Raw genomic sequence first — 24,399 nt, forward strand, 5'->3', positions numbered from 1 at the left:
TTAATAAACAATATTTCAGGGTAAAACATAATCATCAATCATCAATGCATTAATTAATCAGGTCATAAAGGGCTTTCGCTACGTATTACAATCACAGAGTTAATTTACCGGTATTAAATCTCATCTCTCGAATCTCGACCTAACCATTTATAAATTAATCTGCCTATTGAAACTAAGCCTAAACATCAATTCTCATCTCTCGAATCTCGAATCAATATTGCTAAACTCATACAATTAAACCTGGCCAAATCTAATTGCATAGCATTTAAACAATCAATAGGAAATTAATTAAGCATTAGCAATTAATAATCATAAATCACCCCTTCATATTATTTATTAGATCCCCATAAACCCTAGAAAGAGAACTACTCAGACATGATTAAAGCTAAACAAAACAAAGTAAATAAACAAGACATAAGGAATTGAATGAATAAAAATACTGAGATTAATAAAAGAGAAATCGTACCAAGATGGCGGAATTACAATGGAGTTTTAGGAACAAGAGAAAATAAAGTGTAGAGAGAGAAAGTCTAAGTAGAGAGAGAGGAAAATAATACTAGAGTGTAGAGAAGTGAAAAGAAGTGTCTAATCTTGCCTAATAAAAATACATTAATACTAAGCAAGAATTATACGCTAAACAAAACTGATCAAAATTAATTCACCCTCTCAAACCCACGCGCCCGTTCGGGCGCGTGCTCCGGGCGCGAGCTCTACTGGGGTAAAGCCGCGCCCCCTGGTGGTCCGGGCGAGACTTCTTGGGTGCCCAAAACCTCAATTGGGCCCCGAGTGTCCTTCCTTGGGCCTCCGCACTTGGCCCATGTGCCTTGCATCTCCAAAATTGAGCCCTTAGTCACCGATTTGCTACCTCCAATCGGTCTTGGGCTATCAAAAGTGGTCGCGGTCTTCCAACGCTTGTAGATGCTCCTCGAAAATCCGGGAAAATGCTCTAAGTATGCAAATTCCTATAAAACTCAAGCAAAACTACAAAAACACTGGAAAACGCAAATTAGTAATAAAAGTGGCTCGAAGGAGCCAAAAACACTACTAATTACGACCAAGGGACGGGGGTAAATCTCTATATAAAATGAACACATCAGTCACAGATGCCACGTGGTGTGCCACATCACATCTGTAAGGGGCAAATGTTTAGGGTAATTTTACCGCGCCACGTGGTCCAATTAGAGGACACGTGTCAGCCCCAGGGTGGTCCAAAGCGGACCTATCCCTGCTTGACACGTGTCACTCCAGAATTTTGGGAAATGGCAGCCTTCATGCCCAAATCCCGAGAAAGCCGCAATGCGGCGCAGCCCACCACTGATTAGGGTTCTGTGACCTAATCAGGGGCACAATCCCCGAGGACCCTATAAATAGGGAGATTCCCCTCTTTTGGAGGGCACGTTTTACCATTTATTACAGGCTGTCCCTTTGATAGAGACATCTGAGCTTGGAATCCGAGCAGATACCCACCTAAATTTCCGCACCTTTTTTATCTCCTTTCAAGTTACTAACTTGATCGTCGGAGGCGGAGCACCTACCAACCGGTGTCTCCGTTTGTTTTGCAGGTACATGCCGCACCGGACCAGTTTTCAAGTTGTAACTCTTCCGAGGGACAAAAACACCCAAAACAAAAACTATTATCAATTATTTTGTACAATAATGCTTTAAAATGGTTATATTTGTTTCTAGATAAGCAACTGCACCAATATAATGCCAAATTAGATATAAGCAATGAATTTAAAAAGTATATAAAATACGATAGGATTCATTAAACTAGCAAGAAAACTGAATAATACAATTACATTATGGTTAATAAATTAACTCTTATTGCTTAGCAGTTTATAAATAACATAGCAATTATCTCCATCTACAATTAAAAAATGTTCATTGTACACAATTTGACAATGCAACAGCTCCATTAACCCTAGCCAAGACCAATAATTGAGATTAACAACAATTCAAAAGTGATTGGATATTTGGATTTGTGCTATTACACACATATCTTAACTTCAATATGTTCATCCTTAGTTGATTGACCAATGACATTTATAATTCTACAATGAGAAAGCACCCTTATGATAATAGTGAAATGAGACTAGAGTCCATAACATTTATCTATACTATCTATTAAAAGGCGTTCATAATCAAGGATACACGCCACGGAACTCGGGTTCATAAGAAAATAAATAAGAAGTCATACCAACTTTGCTATCTAATACCTTTGTTTATTTATTCTTCTTAAATAGTTAATGTATGACATGAGATTGTTTTTATTTTTATTTATTTATTTTTTTTTTGGTATAAATTATTTTCTTCAACTAAATCTATAATGAAGGTATTTAAGATTATTATAATAAAAGAAAATTATAATTTGAATTAAAAAATATTTATATTAACATATAGACCCGGGACATCGCCCGGGCTAAACACTAGTTGTACATTTAAAACAAAAAATCAGTACTCTTAAATCATACATTTGGTTTACATTTGATTTGAATTCGTAAAATAAATTGGAATTTCTTCATGCTCATTTTCCCATTTTACCTCTCTTCTGAAGATCTTACGTCAATACATTATTTAGCACCAATTATTTACAAAATTAAATGTACTACAATCTTACAAATTGATGCAGCAAAAGCAATTTCCTCTTAATCACATCTAATTACGCAAATAATTACGATAAACATATACACGCTGGACTATCGCACACAACGCACGCGAGAGGACGACTAGTAGATATAAATGAAGATTATGCTTATAAATCAGTCACACCGTGTGCCTAGCCACAGCCCACAAGTAAAATTTACCCCACTACAATAGTTGGGTAGCCATTATTATATTTTAAAGCCACATAAAAGACTTACCTAACAAATTGGGTCCAACCTTAAACAGGCGCAGCTCCCATAACTCGCGCCTCCATTCTCCACCCTCTTTGACTCTTTCTCTCTACCCTCTCTTCTGTGTGCCGCCATAACAAACTCCTCAATGGGCTCTGCTAAGAGGAAATCAATAGAAGAAGAAAACCCAACAATGGAGTCTAAACCACCACCCCTTAAAATGACGAGAGAAGATAACAACACTATTGCTTGCTTCCATGATGTTTCATACCCTCAAGGCTATGTCCCTCCTTCTTCTACTAACTCTTCAACCTCTATCCCTGCTAAGGAATTCCCCTTCTCCCTCGACCCTTTTCAGTCTGAAGCTATCAAGTGCCTTGAAAATTGCGAGTCTGTTATGGTAATTTTTCTTGCCTCATTTTTTCTGGGTTTTTGCTGAATTTTTCTGGGATTTTGTTGAATTTTTCTGGGTTTTTGCTGATTTTTCTGGGATTTTGTTGAATTTTTCTGGCTTATTGCTGAATTTTTCTGGGATTTTGTTAAATTTTTCTGGGGTGTTTGCGAAATGTTCGTTTGATTATTATGTCAAGTATGTTAGAGTGATAATTTGATGAAGTGCTTCATTAAAGTGAGGTGCTAAACTTGCACTCTCCTGTTGATTGTGACATGGTACTTTGTTAAGGTTTAGATGTTTGGAGCCTATATGTAGTTTATTATTGTTGTGTAAATTGAGATTCCAAATTATATAGATTACGGAGTAGAATATCTCCAAAGGGGTCTTAATGTCATCCATAGATCATATACATACCCTTTAGGAGTTTTATAATTCAATTTGTCAAAGCAATAAGCAAGGTCAGATGTATAAAAGGGCAGATGAGAAAAAAAGTTTAGGAATGTTTAGTAAAACATCAATTTGTCAGAGGGCGGATGTAGAGGCAATGCATATGCTTACCACATTGCAAAAAATTATCGTAACTTTTTATGTAGAAAGAAAAAAGTATTGATACTACACAATTGCATTTTTATCCTTTCAGAATTAATGTTGACAAGGTTTGAAATTTTCGACAATAGGAATGCTGTTCATGATCTTCAGGCTGATGAGGAATATGTTATGTTCTGTAAATTTCATTTGAAAATAATAATAATAACAACTTTATAAACTAACCCAGCACACTTAGGGGGTGCTTGGTTTAAGTAATTTAGGTATGGGGTATGGGTTTAGAATGGTGAGCTATACCATAATTTTAGGTATCAAATAAAAGAAGAATGCTCATTCATAACCAAATGCATAGTATTAATTATCAAGTTACAACTCCATAGTCCATACCATCTTTATTTCATACTTGATTCCAAGCTCATACCACATTGTGAACAAAAATTGCCCCTTTCTAAGATCATTTCATGATAATCCCTTTGTAATAGTTGTTTTTATCTTTCTTTGTCACTTATACCAATTGGAGGTCCTGTTTTCTCTCCCTTTATTTCACAATATTAATCTTAGCTGATTTTTAACGCATTTAAAACAGCGGAAGAAACTAATAAGTATAAATTTTAGTAGAACATTGTATTATAAGCATTGGTAAAAATGAAATATTAAGACAAATTTATACAATTAGATAGATAGGAAAGGAGGACAATATGCGATCTGAGACAGAGGGTGTGCTACTTTAAAATTTTGAATAATGTTTCGTTGTACCTCAGAATAGGTGGACATTTTTATATTTCAGGTGAATTCCCGTTGAAACTTTAATCTTCCACTAGTATTATGACCTCTTGTTAGTATTACACTTGCTATTCTAGTTGGAGGTTCCCCCTATATCTTTAATGATTGTTTTCTGACAAAATTTGAGTTACAGCGTATTAACTTATTCTTCATATTAGGTGTCAGCTCATACCTCAGCTGGAAAAACAGTGGTGGCTTCGTATGCAATTGCTATGTCGTTGCGGAACAAGCAAAGGGTGATATATACTTCCCCTATCAAGGCTCTTAGCAACCAGAAATACCGAGAATTCAAAGAAGAATATTCAGATGTTGGTTTAATGACAGGAGATGTGACCATTGATCCTAATGCTTCTTGCTTGGTAAGTTGTTGGTTATGTGTGGCAGTTGTATGCTTGTTGTCTATGATATTTTATTGTAAGTTTCTAAATTACGTCAATGTGCAGGTGATGACAACAGAAATCTGGCGTAGTATGCAGTATAGAGGATCTGAAATTGCTAGAGAGGTTGCATGGGCAATATTTGATGAGGTTCACTATATGCGTGATAAGGAACGAGGTGTGGTATGGGAAGAGAGCATAGTGATGGCTCCAAAGAACTCTCGGTTTGTATTCCTATCAGCAACGGTACCTAACGCTAAGGAGTTTGCGGATTGGGTTGCTAAGGTGAAATGTCTGCCTGTATTTTGATGATCTTTGTGATCCTCAATTATTTATTTTTTATTTTTTATTTTTTGTGTTTGGTCTTAGTTTTCTATGTGAATGTGGTTGTTATTGTTCCTCTATTTTGGTAATTGATTTTTTTATATCATATTGCACAAGGATTTAGGCTTATATATATATGCTCAGTTTCTCTCTTGGTCCGGATACTAACATTAAAACCAAGTTACTAGCTTAATGTTTTTTGGGTCAGATAGGATATTGGATCATTAGTGACATTTCATGGAGATTAAATTGAGAAATGCTGTTTCACTTTACATACGTTATGTATATATATATACATATGTGTGTGTGTGTGTGTGTGTGTGTGTGTGTGTGTATATATATATATATTTGTGTATCTTACCACATGGGCAATGGAGGTAGTTAAATACAATATAATATTTATTTAGTTGTACTTTAATATCAATTTTGTGACTTGCCCCCTTTAAAAAATGTTTTTTTTTTTTATTTTGCCACCAATGGATTCATGAATGGAATCTTTTAAGTGGTGGGAAAATAAAATAAAAATGTTTTTTAAAGATGCTAAATTATTCTTTTTTAAAAAAACGATAATAATAATAAAGTTATTCAAGGCAGTTAAATCCAAAACCGGGTTTTTCAAGGGTGGTAAAAGTAAAAAAAAAAAAATTCCTATTTTAAAACGAAATATCAAAAGTTGTGAATATTGACCACATTTGTTAACCTACTATTACTCTGGATACTCTCTTCAATTTGAATCCAAGGTGAAAATTTCTTGTCACAAATCTAAATGGATATCTTTATTTATCTTCGTCTTATTCCTTCACCTGACATACTCCAATAATTTCTGGGTAATCTGGACTTCTTAGATCCATGTTTTGTAGAGTAATGAAGGTCTACTATGTGATTGAATGTTTGAGCTATAGCTAATGTGATTATGCCACATAGTGTAGTTCGCTAAAAAATTCTTGTGATGTTGAATCTTCCACAATTAGTTCATGATGGCTAAATGTAGTATTGCTGATGCAGGTTCACCAGCAACCATGTCACATTGTATATACAGATTATCGGCCAACACCGCTACAACATTATATATTTCCTTCAGGTGGAAAAGGCCTGTACTTGGTGGTGGATGAGAAGGCTAAATTTCGTGAAGACAGTTTCCAGAAAGCCTTGAATGCCCTTGCCCCTGCTGCTGAGGGTGAAAAGAAGAGAGAGAATGGGAAGTGGCAAAAAGGTGTGGTCGTTGGTAAGTTGGGAGAAGAAAGTGATATCTTCAAGCTGGTGAAAATGCTTATACAGCGCCAGTATGATCCTGTTATATTGTTTAGCTTCAGCAAAAGAGAGTGTGAATTTCTAGCCATGCAGGTAAGGAAGCCGTATTAGTTATCATCCTCTTCAGTGTTTGAGATTGAACTTGACTGCTTTTAGGTTCTAATTTAAAATACTACCTTGTATATAGATCTTATGTTATGTTTAGCTTGGGCATGTTGGGTCACTTTTGTCATAACTTATGACCTCTTTTTATGGCTGTGTTTGCTACCTAGAAACATTATTGGCGGCTTTGGATTTATTGGAATTTCAAACGTGTGTTTATTTAATAGTTTTTAATTGGTTATTGATTTTGTGCTCACTGTTGCTTTTACTGTTTTAATGCTAGAGATACTCTTCTATTTCTGTCATGCAATATCTTCACTGTTCTGTTTTCACTTTACTTATCTACTAGATTAGGCTTGTGCGATGCACGGTTATAACAATATTTTACGATTTTAATAATATTTTTTAGCTTATTTGTGTGTAATATGTACATAGTACAAATAATTTAAGCAAAATCTAATAAATTGATAAATTAATAAAGAGTGAACACCCCAATTCATATAAATATATAATATGTATAAATATACGGAGTAGGAGAACAAGATAATGTTTATAAGAAAATGAAATAGTCTGACCTTCCTTTAATTTCTCCAATGAAATTGCATAATTAGTCAATTTAAATATTAAAATATGCTAGAAAAATGTATAATTAATTTACCATTTTCAAATTTTCATTTATGTAGAAAAAAAATAAGTATGTCATTATTAGTTTTGGCGGGAATTTTTTTTATAAGAAGTTGACATGTAGAAAGTAATGACATCATTGGTAATTACTTTAGTTATATTTATAGATTTGTGTTCTTCAGTCTTTGCTCTTTTGTTGTCTTTTAGATGGCAAAGATGGATTTGAATGGGGACGATGAAAAGGTGAACATAGAAACTATTTTCTGGAGTGCGATGGACATGTTGTCTGATGATGACAAGAAGCTCCCTCAGGTTACTTTGTTTAGTTATTTCAATCTTTATATAGTACTTCTGAGTCTTAAAGAGTACTCGTCTTTGAGGGAAGAATGAACAAAAAAACGAGTATCTATTTGTGTCTTGAGTCGCTCTTTGTGCAAGAGGATGACTTATCTCTTATATTGTATGGGCTCTAATCTCTTTATGATTTTTTTTTTCCTTCAATAAATAATATGAAATATGGCATTGTGAATTTGTGATACATAAATATGAAGAAGCTAGTTTCTCCTCTGAATTAATGGAAGGATAAATTTTTTTTATAAAATAGATGTATGCTTTGTGAGGTCTAGTCTTGTCTATCCATCTTTCACCTTATGCCTAAGCTTCAAACATCTATTATCACCACGTGCACACCTTGCATATTTAAAACGAGTTAATTTGCAATTGTGAATGTGTTGTTTGCATTTACTTGAATGTATAACACTTCTTTAGTGGGGGTTAGAAGAATTAAAATCTGTATAATTTTTGTGGTCAAGACTGTTAGATGGTAATCTTTACTAAGGAAAGATGTACATTAAATGATCTCAAACATAGGTATAAAAATCTTTCCTGCTCGTTGGGTGATCATCCCTTGGGTACCTCAATTTGCTTCAGCAAAGGTGTGCATTAAGCAAGATTTTGGAACTTACTCTTTTTGTCTTTAATATTCGATTGCTGTTTTCTGCTTTACTAAAGCTAGTGTTACTGTTGCTTAATATTTTTAATTAAGAAGTATTATGCCTTAGTTTGTCCCTCTAGTCTTGCTAATATTTGTTTACATTGGTTGTTAAGCCTTGTGGTTGGCATTTTTTTTTATCAAACTTATTTGTGACAATCTTCAAGTGTTCAACAAGAACAATATGTTACTTGGACTCGGGTACCCATGTCCGACACGGGTATGTGTCTAAGTGTCCGACTTTTTTTGAAAAATTTCCATGATTTTGAACTAAAAGTGAAGTGTCCGGTGTCATACCCATGTCCGAGTGTCGAGGGTCCGACACGGGTACGTGAGGTGAAATGAAGAGTCCGAGTAACTTAGAGAACAAGAGGTAGACAAACTGCTATAGAGAATTTATTTGATGCTTCAATCTAGCAAGTTTAATGCATTAAGTGAATTGGAAAAACTTCAAGTTGCATATTTTAGATTGGAATTAAAACCTGAATATAAAGCTTCTGACTCAGTTCAACCTATTTTTTTTTTTTGAAAGTTTGTAATATTTGAAGTTTGTACGTAGCCCTAGAACTTGACCCGACTTGGTCAAGAAAAGACCGACAAAGTCTTATTGATAAGCTTCAAAATCCAACTAAACAATGGTACAGAAATGAACATATAGCCCATAAATTTAGATTGACTAGCCCAAACCTGAACCAATAAATGTGTATAACACATCTATGTGGGAAGGATACTTTATGTAAACTAAGTCTTTAATACATGCAATAGCATTTTTCTTTCTGAGTGAGGTCTATTTTGTATGATGAGGGATATCATATACTTCGTATTTTTAATCGCAACATTTGGAATTTTACACTATTTGCACACTCCTTTGATCGTCTATTGTGATTTATATGTTGGAAAAAGTATAGTCGTGTAGAATCTTGTTAGATTCGTCTCGAAATACAATTTGCATAATATCAACTTTTTATAATTTTTATTACAATACAACTTACGATATTTAAGTAATAAAATGTGCATTGGTGAGCGTGAAATCCCCAATGTTGCGATTAAAATAAACGGTGGAAATACTATACAAGTGGCTAAATTTCCCAAATACTCTTCTTCCCCACACCACTGCTATGTTTTGTCTACATTTTTTATTCGTAATACTCTTATACTCGTGCTTTAGACTGTTGTGTAACTCTTGGGTTTTTGATGTTCTGTAGGTTACAAACCTGTTACCTCTCTTAAAACGTGGGATAGGAGTTCATCATTCTGGCTTGCTTCCAATTCTGAAGGAAGTAATTGAAATTCTATTTCAAGAAGGGCTTATCAAGGTATAATGGCACACATCATTCTATGTATGAATTGTGATCATGTAGAGTCTAATGGGCTATTATCGTTTTGTTGAACTTTGGTGATTACATGTGCAAGTATTGTCTAAAAGATCCTATAAGGGTTTCAAATAGAACTCTACAAGTGTTTAGATTTTTGAACTCGAATTGGATAATAGTATATTAGTATGTACTCCCTCCGTATTAAATAAGTTAAGTAGTTGCTCCACTTTCCATTTGCGGCCGTATTTAAATAATTGCTACATTTCCTATTTTTGGAAACTTTTAACAATATTTTACTATTTTCCTCCCCATTAGTGGTCCCCTCATATCATATTATTATAATTTTTATATACTCTCTCCTCTCCACTTATACCCGATTACCAACTTTTGCTTTTTTAGATTTTTTATTTTATTATTCAACGTCACTTCAATTATAAATTGATGTTTTTCTACTATTCCTCCTAACACTCCATGTTCAGAGAAGTAGAGCAATTAATTAAATACGGAGGGAATATAGAATTGCTTTACATGTTTGATCAACTTTGAGTACACCATTTGTACATGCCACTTTTTATTTAATGTTAATGAGTCACGAAGAATGATTATCATGCGAGAATGCCAAATTAAATGAATATTCTTCAGTGCTTATTTGCAACAGAGACCTTTAGCATTGGTTTGAACATGCCTGCAAAGACCGTTGTGTTTACAAATGTCCGTAAGTTTGACGGAGATAAGTTTCGATGGATTTCTAGTGGAGAGTATATACAAATGAGTGGTCGTGCTGGTCGTCGAGGTATTGATGACCGTGGAATATGTATTCTGATGGTGGATGAGAAGCTTGAACCTTCAACTGCCAAGATGATGCTTAAAGGGAATGCTGATAGTTTGAACAGGTATCCACCTATATTGCTTTTGTGGTGTGGTACTTTGAGTTATTGTTAAGTGGGGTATATAATCTACCGATCTCACTGCACTTTGACTTGACATAGTGTGCCTTTTAATTTATTTATTTATCTAAGTAGGTAGTATCACAAAAATCATAATTCATTTGGATTGCCAAGTTCTATATATGCCGGATTATTATTCATGAAATGTTTGTCCTGCAAATATTATCTAACTCCAATTTCTTTGTATGAAGTGCCTTTCATCTGAGCTACAACATGCTTTTGAATCAATTGCGGTGTGAAGATGGTAATCCTGAAAATTTGCTCCGTGACTCATTCTATCAGTTTCAAGCTGATCGTTCCATTCCTGATTTGGAGGTTAGTATTGACATCTTGGGTTTTTTTTAGTCTGAGGAACTTTTTTTTCAGTATGCATGCTGTTTTCTAATTTTTGACTTCATTTCTCTCCAGAGGCAAGCTAAACAGCTTAAAGAAGAGAGGGATTCAATTATTATTGATGAGGAAGAAAGCTTGAAGAATTATTACTCTTTAATCGAGCAATACAAAAGCATAAAGAAAGATGTCCGTGATATTGTTTTTTCTCCCAAGTATTGCTTACCTTTCTTACAGCCTGGAAGACTTGTATGCATTGAATGCACAAGAACTGATGAAGATCTTCCATCTTTCTCCATTGAGGACAATGTGACTTGGGGTGTCATTATAAATTTTCGAAGGATTAAGAGTGTTTCTGAAGGTGGGTGACACTCATCTGCGCACTCCAATATATTTTTGATACCTCAAATGACATGTACTTTGTATCTATTTTTTAACAATACTTTCTTTTCTTTTATTTTGTCAATTACTTTACCATGTTTGTTTTAAAAAAGTTATTTCATGTAAAGATTTTAGCTTAAAATATGTCATCTAATCTGTAAGTCACCAGTTTCCATTTTATTAGTAGCTTGTTTACTTATGTTGACAATATTCGTCAGATGAGGGCAGTAAAAAGCCAGAGGATGCAAGCTACACTGTAGATGTTCTTGCAAAATGCATGGTGAGCGGAGAGGATGGAGCAAAGAAAACTACTAAAATTGTTCCACTTAAGGATTCAGGAGAGCCTATTGTAGTGTCTGTTCCACTTTCTCAGGTAAAATCACCTTGTTTTTGTTAGATTTTCCTGTACCTGTTTTCTTTCATGACTGTAAACACTTTTTACTTTAGCAAATCTACTTTACTCATTTTGAGGCATTGTAAACTTGTTACAAGCACCCCTAATATAATTTTTGGAGCACTCCAAACTGTTAAAGCTTGAATTCTAATGGAGCTCATCTACACCAGATTTACAATGTGAGTAGCATACGTGTGATTATGTCCAAGGATCTTTTGCCATTAGAGGCTCGAGAAAACACGTTGAAAAAGGTATCAGAAGTTCTGTCCAGGTTTTCTAAGGATGGAGTTCCTTTGCTAGATCCTGAAGAAGATATGAAGGTAGACTAATTGAGATTTCATCCCTTTTGCTACTTACTTCGTATCAGCTTACTTCAATTTATGTATCCTTCAGGTTCAAAGCAGCTCATACAGAAAGGCTGTTCGCAGAATTGAAGCATTAGAGAGTCTATTTGACAAGCATGAAGTGGCAAAATCTCCTTTGATTAAGGAGAAACTTAAAACGTTGCATAAGAAGCAAGAACTTGCTGCCAAGATAAAGTCTATTAAAAGACAAATGAAGACCTCTACTGCATTAGCATTCAAAGATGAGCTCAAAGCAAGGAAACGAGTTTTGAGGCGGCTTGGGTAACAATTTTTGTTTTTATTGGTCTAGCATATTAGTGCTTTTGTGAAAATATATATTCTCGCTGTTTTTAATAGGTTATACTCTTTGCCCTTCAAACTTGATTTTCCCTAGCATCAAGAAAGAAAATTTCTTCTCTACGGTTAGACATCAACCTTTCAATGGTATCTTCAGATGATTTGCTGTCTGTTTAGTTTCTAAACATAAACGTTCCAGTCATGATACAGGAGCTTCAAATTTTAACCTATAAAATATTAGTATCTAGCTCTACTACAAATTATGATATAATCTTATTTGTTGCTGACTATCTGTCAATGTTTTGTTCTGTTGTGCTATGAATAGATTAGTCTGAAATGCTCTTCGTGTTGAATATGCTTATCTGATCTCTAAAGGCCACAGACTTTTGTTGTTGCATTTAATGATGTTACTCTTCCCCCCACCCCCTCTCTGCAGCTATATTACCAATGATGATGTTGTGGAGTTGAAGGGGAAGGTAGCCTCTGAAATTAGTAGTGCTGATGAGTTGACGCTAACAGAGCTTATGTTCAGTGGCATTTTTAAAGACATAAAGTTAGAAGATATGGTGGCCCTTTTATCATGTCTTGTATGGCAAGAAAAACTTCAAGATGCTCAAAAACCTAGAGAAGAACTTGAGCTGCTCTTTGCACAGTTACAAGATACCGCTAGGAGGGTTGCCAAAGTCCAGCTTGAGTGCAAGGTAGCTTAACAATCATGATTTCTTTGCCTTTTGTTTTCTCTCTTCCCCCCCCAAATACAAGTTGCATTATCAATATTATTGGTTGTTGAAGCTATTTCTCCACTTTGGCCCTTGTTCTTTTGAACTTTATTATTATTATTGTTATTGTCTATGTTACTCGGACTCTTCATTTCATCTCACGTACCCGTGTCGGACCCTTGACACTCGGACATGGGTGGGACACTTAGACACTTCATTTTAGTTAAAAATCATGGAAATTTTTCAAAAAATAGCCGGGTCGGACACTTGACGCGTATCCGTGTCGGACATGGGTACCCGAGTCCAAGTAACATAGGTTATTGTTATTGTTATTATAGGCATTTTAGCAATAAAAATTATATGTAGCCTATAAATAGTCACATCTTAAATTCTATTTGGATATGAAAGGAAGAGAACAATATTGATGACAGTTATTGTGAAATTATCTAACCTAAAATAGATTATGCTTATTCATGTTACAAAATTAATGCAGCTTAAATGAGAATATTTCAATTACCAAAAATTCAAATCTGATGTATTTGAATTTAACTTATTTAGTTAATTTGTTCAGCATCGAACAAATTAAAACCTATTATCATGTGTTAGGAATACCAATTTGATGACAAATTAGTAACCCTAACATGTGATAGTAGGTTTGTTGATAAATGTAAAGGCTGAAAAGATGATAGATTCAAGCAGAATAAAATTTGAATCAAGTAAATATTATTATAATGTGAGGAATTTTGGAGTATTGATTTTTATAGAACTTTTCTAAATTTTTCTTTTCCTGAATTGATTTTCTTTGAACTTGCTTCTTTTTGAATTGCTTTTAAGTGATTTGATTGGTGATTTGCTGGTTTTATTTGATAAAAAGAGCAAAGCCCATAGAGCACTTTCTCAAGTGATTAGTGGAATTGATTATTTTTCGGCCATCAAATAAAAAATTTCCTTTTAAGGATTACTGGATTAATGAGAAGAAATTGATATATTGGAAGTGAGAGAGAGAAGTGTTTTCCATCCACCTACCTGCCTCTCACCACTCACAAGGGTTTTATTATTTGATGACAATGGGATTGTTAAATTTCTTTTTAAGGATTACTGGATTAATGGGAAGAAATTGATATATTGGAAGTGAGAGAGAGAGAAGTGTTTTCCATCCACCTACCTGCCTCTCACCACTCACAAGGGTTTTATTATTTGATGACAATGGGATTGTTAATGCCCATGATACGTTATGTGAAGGCTTGTAGTTGGTTTTGTCTGAATGTTTGGGATTTGTCTTGGACGTTGTAGAATTATATTGCGTGGCTTTTCCTAGTTGCTATAGTAATTGTTAAAAATGTTTCTGGCTTTTAATTATTAAATTCATATTCTTGTGACTAGGGGTATTAACGAGCCAAACTACTCGAGACTCAGCTCGACCAAAGCTTGGTATAGGCTCAGCTTGAGTGAACTCCACTCGAGCTCGGGTTTGGCTTGAGAGCTTAACGGCTTGGCTCGAAAGCTCGTGAGCAAGCTCGAATATTTTTTTGTATAATAATTTTACTTTTGGTAATAAATTAATTATTAGCATAAACTTTTCTTCATAAATATGGCTCAAAGGGTAATTATTAACATTAATGTGGGTAATTAAGTAAATAAACATTTTAAATGGTATAATTGTCCAAGCACTATTCATAAGAGAGGAAAAAAATGTGAACAAATATTATTAGGGGTATAAATTTCCGCATACTATTCTTAAGAGTTAAAAAAAAAAGTGCTAATTAACATTAATGGGAGCAATTAAGTAAATAAACATTTTAGAAGGTATAATTGTTCAAGCACTATTCATAAGAGTTACTTGATACTTTTTAAAAGGTAGGGATTAATATGATCTAGGGACTAAAATTAATCTTCATAACTCTAGTGTTCTCACTAAGTCTTGGAACTTTGATGATGATTTTTGTTATTGTTAGTAGAGAAGAACTAAAACAAATTATAGAGGAAAGAAACAATCACACATTGAAAGATAGGAACAAGTGGTAGAATATGAGTTATAAAAGCAAACTTTGATTGTCTTAGAAACAATGACTATGGGTACCATTTGGGCCCTTGTTAATTGGGTTAAATACTAGAGTACCTAAGCCTCTAACTGAGCCAAGTCGAGCCGAGCTTTTTGGTGTCTCGAGCCTTAAGGAATATCTAGCTCGAGCCGAGCCCCAATTTTAGGCTCGACGAGCTTCGAGCTCGAGCCGAGCGTTAACACCCCTACTTTTTTTTTGAAACAATTAACACCCCTGCTTGTGACATTGTTGAAAGTGCGAAAATGAAAATGTAGCCTAGCTAGCTAAGTTCAAAAGATTATGTTGCAGTCAGATTTTCTTTTGTCAAACCTTTGATTGTGTCTACATTGTGTGCAAAGATTCTTAGAGAGCTATTAACACTTTCTGTTTTATCCCGTTTTAGAAACTTGCTAACACTTTCACTTTTTTTTCATTTTTCAAACCCCTTCAACTTCACCCAGCCACCTTTATATCTTCTTCATCTATCTTGTTCCTACACTCACCACATTACATCAACTCACTTTTCAATTGCCTTTATGTGTGCAAACAATGTATGTTAATAGCTTTCAGAAAAAGAAGTAATACCACACAAGGTCAAGCCTGGGGCTGTGTGGGCAATTGAATGATGCTGTATAAATGGACTGATTATCATGAATTGTGGTTCAGCCAAATTAGCTCAATGTTGTGTCAATTTCATTTTTCATACGGGTTTTCCTTCAAATTTGAGAGAAATCAAGGCTAAGAAGAAAAAAGAGCCTGATAGAAACATATTAGGCAATAGAAAATGCACTGAGAAATGAAATTAGATTTTCTATCTTAAATTTGAAGAGAAACTTTCCAATCCACGTATGATGGCTTTGTTTATTTTGGTACTGATAAAAAATTTCCTTGTTCTACTTAGCTATTTGACATCATTCTTCTTTCTTATCGATAGGTTCAAATTGATGTTGAGAATTTTGTGAGCTCATTCCGGCCTGATATCATGGAGGCAGTCTATGCCTGGGCTAAAGGATCCAAATTCTATGAGATCATGGAAATTACGCAGGTTTTTGAGGGAAGTTTGATCAGGGCTATTAGGAGATTGGAAGAAGTCCTTCAGCAACTCATTCTCGCAGCTAAATCTATTGGGGAGATAGAGCTTGAATATAAGTTTGAAGACGCTGTCTCCATGATTAAAAGGGATATTGTCTTTGCTGCATCATTATACTTATAGTCTCTGAACTATATTTGTCTTTTTTTGCTTGGTGAGATTTTTCCAAAATTCATGCTCAATTTATGGTTCTGTCCACAAACTTGAAGATTACTACATAGGTCGAGCCAAATGCAGTGGACATGACATTTCCAACAGTTTATAATAGGTGCATGGAAAAGAAGCCACTACGCCTTGGCACAGCCAAGAAGTCGAGGGCTTGAAGTTCTGGTGGAAAAAGCTACTCTAACATGTACAACAGCTCCAAGTGATGCAATGATTTTAATGCAACACCTACAGATTAGAGTCGATTGAGAGGTGCTTCTGTATCTTTCAAAATATTTTTTGTTAACTTATTTGAGGACCATAGCCTACCAGAATCTAGTCAATCAATTTTGTTATATTTTGAACTTTTAATTTGTCCAATAATAAACTTGTCAATGTATATTCTAACCTCAAGGTGAAATTGGAATCTGTCATTATACCGTTTTGAACAATTTTCTTCTTGTTGCGCATCATAAAGATTCATAACGTTCATCTTTCAGTCATCATCAATCTTTTAGGCCTTGTTTGGTTGAAATTGTAAAATTGGGGAATTGAGAAAATAGGTAGTTGTTTGGTTGACATAAGAAAGCAAAAATGGGAGAAGTACGAATTCATGGGAATTTCAGATTCCCATAAAACATGGGAATTCCCCCCCCCCCCCCCCCCCCCCCGCACGTTAATCAAAATTCGTGGGAATTCTAATTTTCCTTATTGCCAAACAAACCCATTTAAGAAATTCCTAGGAATTTCATTAAGAAATTAACTTCCCATGAAGTATAAATTCCTATGGGAATTAAATTTTCACATCAACCAAACAACACCTTAAGCTTTTCTTTATCTTCCAGTAATCTAATGTGAAACTAGAGTAGGTTTTGTGATAACTACGTATCTAAAAGTCTTTGACACTTTATTTTTTTTTTCATCAAAAAGTTCTCATTACTTTCCCTTTATTCCAATTTTTAAAAACATTTGATACTTACTCTTTTTAGAGTTTAAGATAAAAATAAAATATAAAAATTAAAAATCCAAAATATCCAAATTGGAATATGAACCAAGGGCAGCAGTTTTTGGAAGTAAATAAGTAAATAAACCAATGGGATTAGGTTAATATGAAACAAATTGAGGAGAGAAGACTTTAAAATGGTCAAAATATCCGTTATATGAGCCTTACAACAGGAAACTTGACTAGAAACAAAGTAAGAGGTAGTAAAGTTAATGTATTGTCTTTTATGGAGCAGATTTTTATTTTTATTTTTTTATTTTTATTTTTATTTATTTTTTATTTTTTATTTTTTATTTTTTTTCAATTGATGGTAAAATCAATTTGGTGTACATGGTAAAATAAAAGATATTGCATAGGGAGAACCTTATTAGATTTGTATTATACTAGTAGTTTTATTATACTACTAGTATAATACAAATCTTTATACGAGTAGTTTTATTATACTACGACATTAAAATACTGTATATGAACTTATCAAACAAAAAAAAAAAAACTTAGATTGGTTATACATTATAAAATAAAAATTATGAAACATGCATTTCTACTATAGTACTATCCCTTAACATCTGGTGAAGGCATGAATAGTGGAGCAGCACTTTGACGCTGAGAGATGTTTAAGCAGGGAATGAAGCAGCGAAAGAGTAAAGCACTCACATCCACTATACATCCAAACAATCCTACTACACCATCCTTTTCGCTGCTCTGCGAGAACTGCTGTAACTCTGAGCTACCGGAATCGAGTATTTCATTCTTATCTCGATCTTTTAACTTACCATCACTAGTATTCCTATCAGTATCAGTATCAGTAGTACTAGTCGTAATCACCATTATCTCTTGGGATATACCAATACAATGATCATGGATTCTGCTGGAGTTTGAAAGCGAGTTGGAATAATCATCATCAGAATTATAACCCTCTTGTAGCTCTGGTTCGAGCCATGAAGGTAAGGGTGGCGCCGAGGGCTCAGCAGGATGGCAGAAATGGCATTCACAGCCTTCTGGAGGTGGTGATGGCATCGGCGTTGACGGCGGTGGTGATTGAGGAGGAGGAGAATGATAAATGTATGGGTAGAAGTCATATTGATGAGGTACTTTGTGGTAATACTCGTAGTATGTATCCTTCTTCTTTGTCTTCTTGCTTGACCAAAATTTGAGCTTCTTCATTGCTTTCTTCAACTTCATTTTCTTAAAATGAGATTTCTGATTGTTGTGAGTTATGTTTTCTTTTAGTTGAAAATAGGATATGAGAATGAAGATTTAGAGGCTTTTGTTTGAAATATGGAAATGATGATGAATGAAGCAGACTTTTCAAGCTTACTTACCGTTGAGCTTTTGAAACTTTTGGTGACCTATGACCCCACGCACCCACCCAAAAGAGTTATAGTTCAACCTTTGTGAGTGTGAACGTGAGTATACAAGTCTGGTTTAGTAATTAGTAGTATTAATTAGGAAATTTTGTCTAGATTATCTTAAAGAGTATAGTTAGGGTCATTTGTGAACAATTACCCGTTTTATTTTAGAAAATTTTGCAAAAAACCACCTTTTATAAGCATTTTTTTTTTTTTGCAAGAAACCACCTTATAATTTATTTTATTTTTTTTTTTGCAAAAACACACCTTAATCAAAATTTTTTTGCAAAACCATACCTTTATGCCGGAAAATAGAGTTAAACCCTATTTTCCGGCGTTGACTACCCGTAAGTTATGAAATGTTTGAGTAGCACAGTAACGTTTTCCATCTAATTAAGACGTTATTGGAGCCCATTTTTTCACTTTTCCAACTACCCAATAATTAATGTATTACTAATTGTTAAGATATATGTTAATATTTTCACCAAATAAAAAAAAAGATATATGTGAATATATTTTGTTACTGTATTTTATTAATTAAGCATATATTTATATTGATATGTATATAATCAGTTTCCTAAATATATGCCTTGTATTATGTCTTGTACTTTGTATATATTGGGACCTCAGTTAATAATGCAATCCCTTGAGGAAAATATTCTATTATGGTATCAGATTTCTCAGATTTCTATGGTTCATTCTCTCGATCTTTCTTCACTTCCGCAGCGCCCTAGCAATCCCTTTCTGCTTCTTCTTCTCTTTCTTTTTTTTTATCTTTTCTTCTCTCTGCCATGGCTGAAACAAAGAACTCCTTTCATCCAGCTCTCGCGATTTCTAATATCCGCAACTATATCTCTATCACTCTTGAAATGGAGAATGTTCAGTACTCAACATGGGCAGAGCTTTTCAAAATCACCGCACGTTCTCATAAGGTCCTTCACCATATTATTCCTCTTGCTAAAGGCAAGGAGAAGGTTCCTTCAACCGAGGATGAAAAGGAATTGTGGTCGACTCTCGACGCTACGGTTCTTTCTTGGATTTATGCTACAATCTCCAATGATTTGTTGCATACAATCATTGAACCGGATGCTACGACCATGGATGCTTGGAATCGGTTACGTGATATCTTCCAAGACAACAAACATTCCCGTGTAGTAACCTTGGAGGCCGAATTCTCTCACACTAAGATGGAGAATTTCCTGAAAGCATCAGCCTACTGTCAGCGGCTCAACACTATAGTTGATCAATTAAAAAAAAATGTTGGTGCTCCGGTCTCAGATAGTCGACTAGTTTTAGGGCTTACTCGTGCCTATAGGGGGTGGGGACATTGATCCGACAAAGTGATCCTCTCCCTGCGTTCTATCAGGCCCGTTCAATGCTTACTCTTGAGGAGGCAGGTTTGGCAAAGAAGGCCGCCATGGGCTCCGAATCTGCGATGGTTGCAGCCTCAAATTCGGAGATGGAAGATGGCTACACAAATTCGATCTGAACATTCACAGCACAGGGGAAAACAATCCGGCAACCGAAAAGGTGGTGGCCGGATGACCGGCGGGTCTGGCTGTGGTACTGGCGGCGGGAAGCAGGGCCGCGGTGATGGCCAGAAACAGCAGCAGCCGGGACAACAATCGGGGCAGCAATGGAAACCTCAGGTGTCTTACCCACTTTGGGCTTGGAAGTCACCATGGGATGTCCCTCCTTGCCCCTATCCAACCCAAGGGTGGGCTCGTGGTACACCATCCTAGAAACAGTAGTAGAACCAACTTGGAATCCTTGGGCCGAGGCCTCAGCAGGCGTATGTGGCTAGTTCGGATGGTCATTCCGCACCTTATGTACCAACAATTATTGAAGGGGCAATGCATACAATGTCCATGACTCCCCCGGATCCGTCATGGTACATGGACACTGGAGCTACCTCTCATATGGCGTCTTCTAATGGTAATTTCTCGACTTATTTTAATTTGACCAATCATCATGGTATTATTGTTGGTAATGGTCATACTATCCCCATTAATGGCTATGGTCACACTTCCTTACCTTCCCCTAATCTTCCCTTATCTCTAAAAAAATGTCCTACATGCCCCCAAAATTATCAAGAATCTAATTTTGGTTAGAAAATTCACTACTAATAACTCTGTGACTGTTGAATTAAATCCTTTTGGGTTTTCTATGAAGGATTTCAGACGGGGATGCCAATAATGAGATGTGATAGGCAGGGTGATCTTTATCCTCTTACTCATTCCATCAACAATTAAGCTCTTCCTTCCGCCTTTGCAGCAATCTCTCCTAAACTTTGGCATGATCGATTGGGTCATCCAAGTGCTCCTATCTTAGATGCTCTTAGGAAAAATAAAAGCATTGATTGTAATCATCTTTCTAGTAGTACTATTTGCCAATCTTGTGTTTTTGGTAAACATATTAAGCTGCCATTTGTTTCATCTTGTACGAGTACATCTATGCCATTTGATATTCTCCATAGTGATCTTTGGACACCTCCTATTTTGAGTTCAATGGGACATCGATATTATGTTTTGTTTTTGGAAGATTATTCTAATTATTTGTGGACATCTCCTTTGGCTAGAAAATCTGATATTTTTAACAAATTCTTAGATTTACGAGCCCACATACATTCTCAATTTGAACGTAATATAAAAAATGTCCAATGTGATAATGGGAGGGAATTTGACAATCGACCGTTTTGGGAGTTAGATAAAGCTCAGGGCTTGTCTTTTCGTCTTTCTTGCCCCCCTACTTCACCTCAAAATGGGAAAGCCGAACGAAAAATCTAGACTATTAATAATATGTCATGTACTCTTCTTGATCATGCCTCTCTTCCTCCCTCGTTTTGGCATCATGCTTTACAAATGGCCACATATCTTCTTAATATCCTTCCAAGCAAGGTTTTGGGAAATACTTCTCCTCTTCAAATTCTATACCAACGGAATCCCTCATATTCTCACATTTGGGTGTTTGGGTGTTTATGCTATCCTCTTATTCCATCTACCACCATAAATAAGTTACAACCTCATTCGACCCATGTGTGTTTTTGGGATATCCTTCGAATCATCGTGGCTACAAGTGTTATGATTTGTCTTCTAATAAAATTATAATTTGTCGCCATGTGTTATTTGATGAGCATGTCTTTCCTTTTGCAAAATTGCATTCATCGTCGATGCTTATGATTTTTAATGTGACGATTTAAGCCCTTATACTTTACATCACCTACAAAGTCAACTTCCTAATGCTATTGCTCCTCAAATGCCCCAACCCAACACTCATGACCATGGGCAGGTTGCTCCGTAGGATGACTGCGACAGCCCACCATCCGCCGCAACCACCCTGCGGAGCTCACTGCTCCAACAGTGTGGGGATGGCAGCCCAGCAGAGGTTGGCCACTCCGCAATCCAAGATGCCTCTGCTAGCAGATCTAGGCTCGCCAGCCCACTTTCCCCTCCAAGCCAACATGCATCCCCCACCTCTAGCCCATCCCCACCTCTCTCACACCACACAACCCAAACAACCTCCCTATTCCTATCCAGCAGCCACGTATGGTCACAAGAAGCCAAATGGGCATTTTTAAGCCCAAAAAAAATATGATCATGAGTACGACTTAAAAACTACGGTTAATCGGTCTCCATTACCTCGTAACCCGGTTGCGGCTCTTCGTGACCCTAATTGGAAGAAGGCCATGGATGATGAATATGATGTCTTATTAAAAATAAGACGTGGGAGTTGGTGCCCCGTTTGCCTAATATGATGCTCTTAATATTATTCGGTCTATGTGGATTTTTGCTCATAATGAAAAATATAACGGTGTGTTTGAGCGGTATAAAGCCCGTTTTGTAGGTGATGGGAAAACTTAGCAGGTTGACATTGATTGTGGCGAAACTTTTAGCCCGATAGTGAAACCGGTTACTATTCGCATAGTTCTTTCTCTATCTATTTCAAAAGCATGTCCTATTCATCAGTTGGATGACAAAAATTCTTTTCTTCATGGTGAGCTCCAAGAAATAGTTTATATGCATCAACATTTGGGGTATTGAGACCGTAACATTCAGATTTTGTGTGCTGATTGCGTAAGTCACTCAATGGACTTAAATAAGTACCACATGCTTGGTATAATCGTTTTACTGATTATGTCTTGTCTCTTGGTTTTACTAATAGCACAATGGACAACTCTTTGTTTATTTACCGTAAGGGCTCACAAATGGCTTACATCTTGCTATATGTTGATGATATCATACTCACTGCTTCTACTCATGATCTCCGGCTGTATATTATGAACCTTCTTAGCTCAGAATTTGCTATGAAGGATCTTGGTCCGTTGAATTTTTTTCTTGGTATTGTAGTGACCCGACATAAGGGTGGTATATATGTTCTTGTCATAGCGAAAATATGCCGAAGATATTATTGAAAGGGTCGGTATGTCTTCTTGCAAGTCATCACCAACACCCTATGACACCAAGGCTAAGGTAGGTGCTACTTCTAGCGCACCTTATGACAATCCCACACTATATAGGAGTCTTGCTGGGGCTCTACAATATCTCACTTTTACCAGGCCGGATATCTCTTATGCGGTGCAACAGGTATGCTTCGTAACATCCCCAAATCTCCCTCTACGGAAATACCAGTATAATACTGTAGGCGTCGCTCGAAGTGCGCCTACGTAAAAGCATGTTGTGAATATGCTTGGCACTCATAGGAAGTGAGAATTGACATATACGATTAGGGACAAGGAAAGTAGGGAGCCGCCAACAAGTTTTTAAGGAACTTGTAAACCGTTCACGGATCATAAAAGGCAACCACGAATAAAGGGACAATGATAGTCAACAACGATTGACCCGTGAAGGTTACACCCCATTCATAATCCATGAGATTACTAACTCCATATGGTTCGGAACCACGAAAGGAGGATCGGGGATGATGGTACGAAGTGAGTAATGGAGTCACATTCGCCCGTATTGGCCTCTACTCGATTCTTATAGTGAAAAAGTATTCCTGTGATCTCAAAGGCATACCAACAAAGATTCAATTTGCTCCAAACTATTATTAAGCTAAATTGGTTTAATATTAACGCAACACATAATTCTATAATATCGTGATCACTTGATTTAATAACAAGATTAAAGGAACCTAAACCGGTTATCCAAATTATCTTATTAAGCGTGATATTCAATTACATATTCCCTTTAAACATGCAATATGGTGATCAATAAATATAATAAAATCAACATTAATATTGGAAGCAATTCAACAATAATATCGTTAGTCAAATCAAATAATAATAAAACCTAATCATGATAATAGCAATAAGAAATAAAAATAAGTAATTAAATTAATTAATTACTCGATCACATTTCGCGCGTTCCTTTAAATTGCTACATCATGAATAAATTGTTAGTAACTTCAATAAAAAATATAAATCAAATGGAAATTAAATTAAATAAAAGTAGAGTTGATTTGGTCCAAACCCTCAGTTATTTGTACCTTTCACGCCTTGGTTTAAGGACGGAACTTCGGGTTAAGTATGGACTCCTTGGAGTGCTTAGGGGAATTATTATGGAAGAATAAGAAGGCTAGAAATTAGGTTAAAGAGGGAGAAGAGAATGATTTTAGGTGTAAGGTGAGAGAGAGTGATTGTTGGTGCCCCGAACTGTAGAAAGGAGGGGGGTATTTATAGGGAAAATGAGTAAGGAACACACGGAACCCTAAAAACCCTACCGTGACACGGCAAATTCCACCTCGACATGGCAAAATCTACCGTGACACGGGGGAATATTGTGTGACGCGGGGGGATTGTTGACCTACGGGAAGTGAAAA

The 24,399-nt window shown here is 35.7% G+C and overlaps 2 protein-coding genes across 2 annotated transcripts; both read left to right on the forward strand.

Moving 5' to 3' along the window:
- Positions 1–2,886: 2,886 nt before the first annotated feature.
- Positions 2,887–16,693, forward strand: LOC145602145 (DExH-box ATP-dependent RNA helicase DExH9-like). Its single transcript, XM_081658313.1, has 14 exons — positions 2,887–3,234; positions 4,716–4,916; positions 5,001–5,219; positions 6,264–6,602; positions 7,443–7,547; positions 9,432–9,542; positions 10,185–10,435; positions 10,681–10,804; positions 10,898–11,180; positions 11,419–11,573; positions 11,765–11,914; positions 11,988–12,220; positions 12,672–12,936; positions 15,931–16,693. Exons 1-14 carry the CDS (start codon positions 2,983–2,985, stop codon positions 16,207–16,209), a joined length of 2,967 nt encoding a protein of 988 aa, XP_081514439.1. The 5' UTR covers positions 2,887–2,982; the 3' UTR covers positions 16,210–16,693.
- Positions 16,694–19,373: 2,680 nt separating this feature from the next.
- Positions 19,374–20,071, forward strand: LOC145600574 (uncharacterized). The gene is made up of 2 exons (XM_081656458.1): positions 19,374–19,853; positions 19,949–20,071. Exons 1-2 carry the CDS (start codon positions 19,374–19,376, stop codon positions 20,069–20,071), a joined length of 603 nt encoding a protein of 200 aa, XP_081512584.1.
- The last annotated feature ends 4,328 nt before the right edge of the window (positions 20,072–24,399 follow it).

This window comes from Chenopodium album, chromosome 21 (assembly GCF_948465745.1).
Source record: "Chenopodium album chromosome 21, dcCheAlbu1.1, whole genome shotgun sequence".
NCBI classification, from domain to species: Eukaryota; Viridiplantae; Streptophyta; class Magnoliopsida; order Caryophyllales; family Amaranthaceae; genus Chenopodium; species Chenopodium album.

Bases quoted from the DNA above. Each gene is read 5' to 3' on its own strand.
- LOC145602145 (XM_081658313.1), top strand. From the start codon at position 2,983: ATGGGCTCTGCTAAGAGGAAATCAATAGAAGAAGAAAACCCAACAATG. The intron at 6,603-7,442 runs GTAAGGAAGCCG...GTTGTCTTTTAG, and splicing joins GTGAATTTCTAGCCATGCAG to ATGGCAAAGATGGATTTGAA. The intron at 9,543-10,184 runs GTATAATGGCAC...AATATTCTTCAG, and splicing joins TTCAAGAAGGGCTTATCAAG to TGCTTATTTGCAACAGAGAC.
- LOC145600574 (XM_081656458.1), top strand. From the start codon at position 19,374: ATGGCTGAAACAAAGAACTCCTTTCATCCAGCTCTCGCGATTTCTAAT. The intron at 19,854-19,948 runs GTCTCAGATAGT...GCGTTCTATCAG, and splicing joins AAAAAAATGTTGGTGCTCCG to GCCCGTTCAATGCTTACTCT.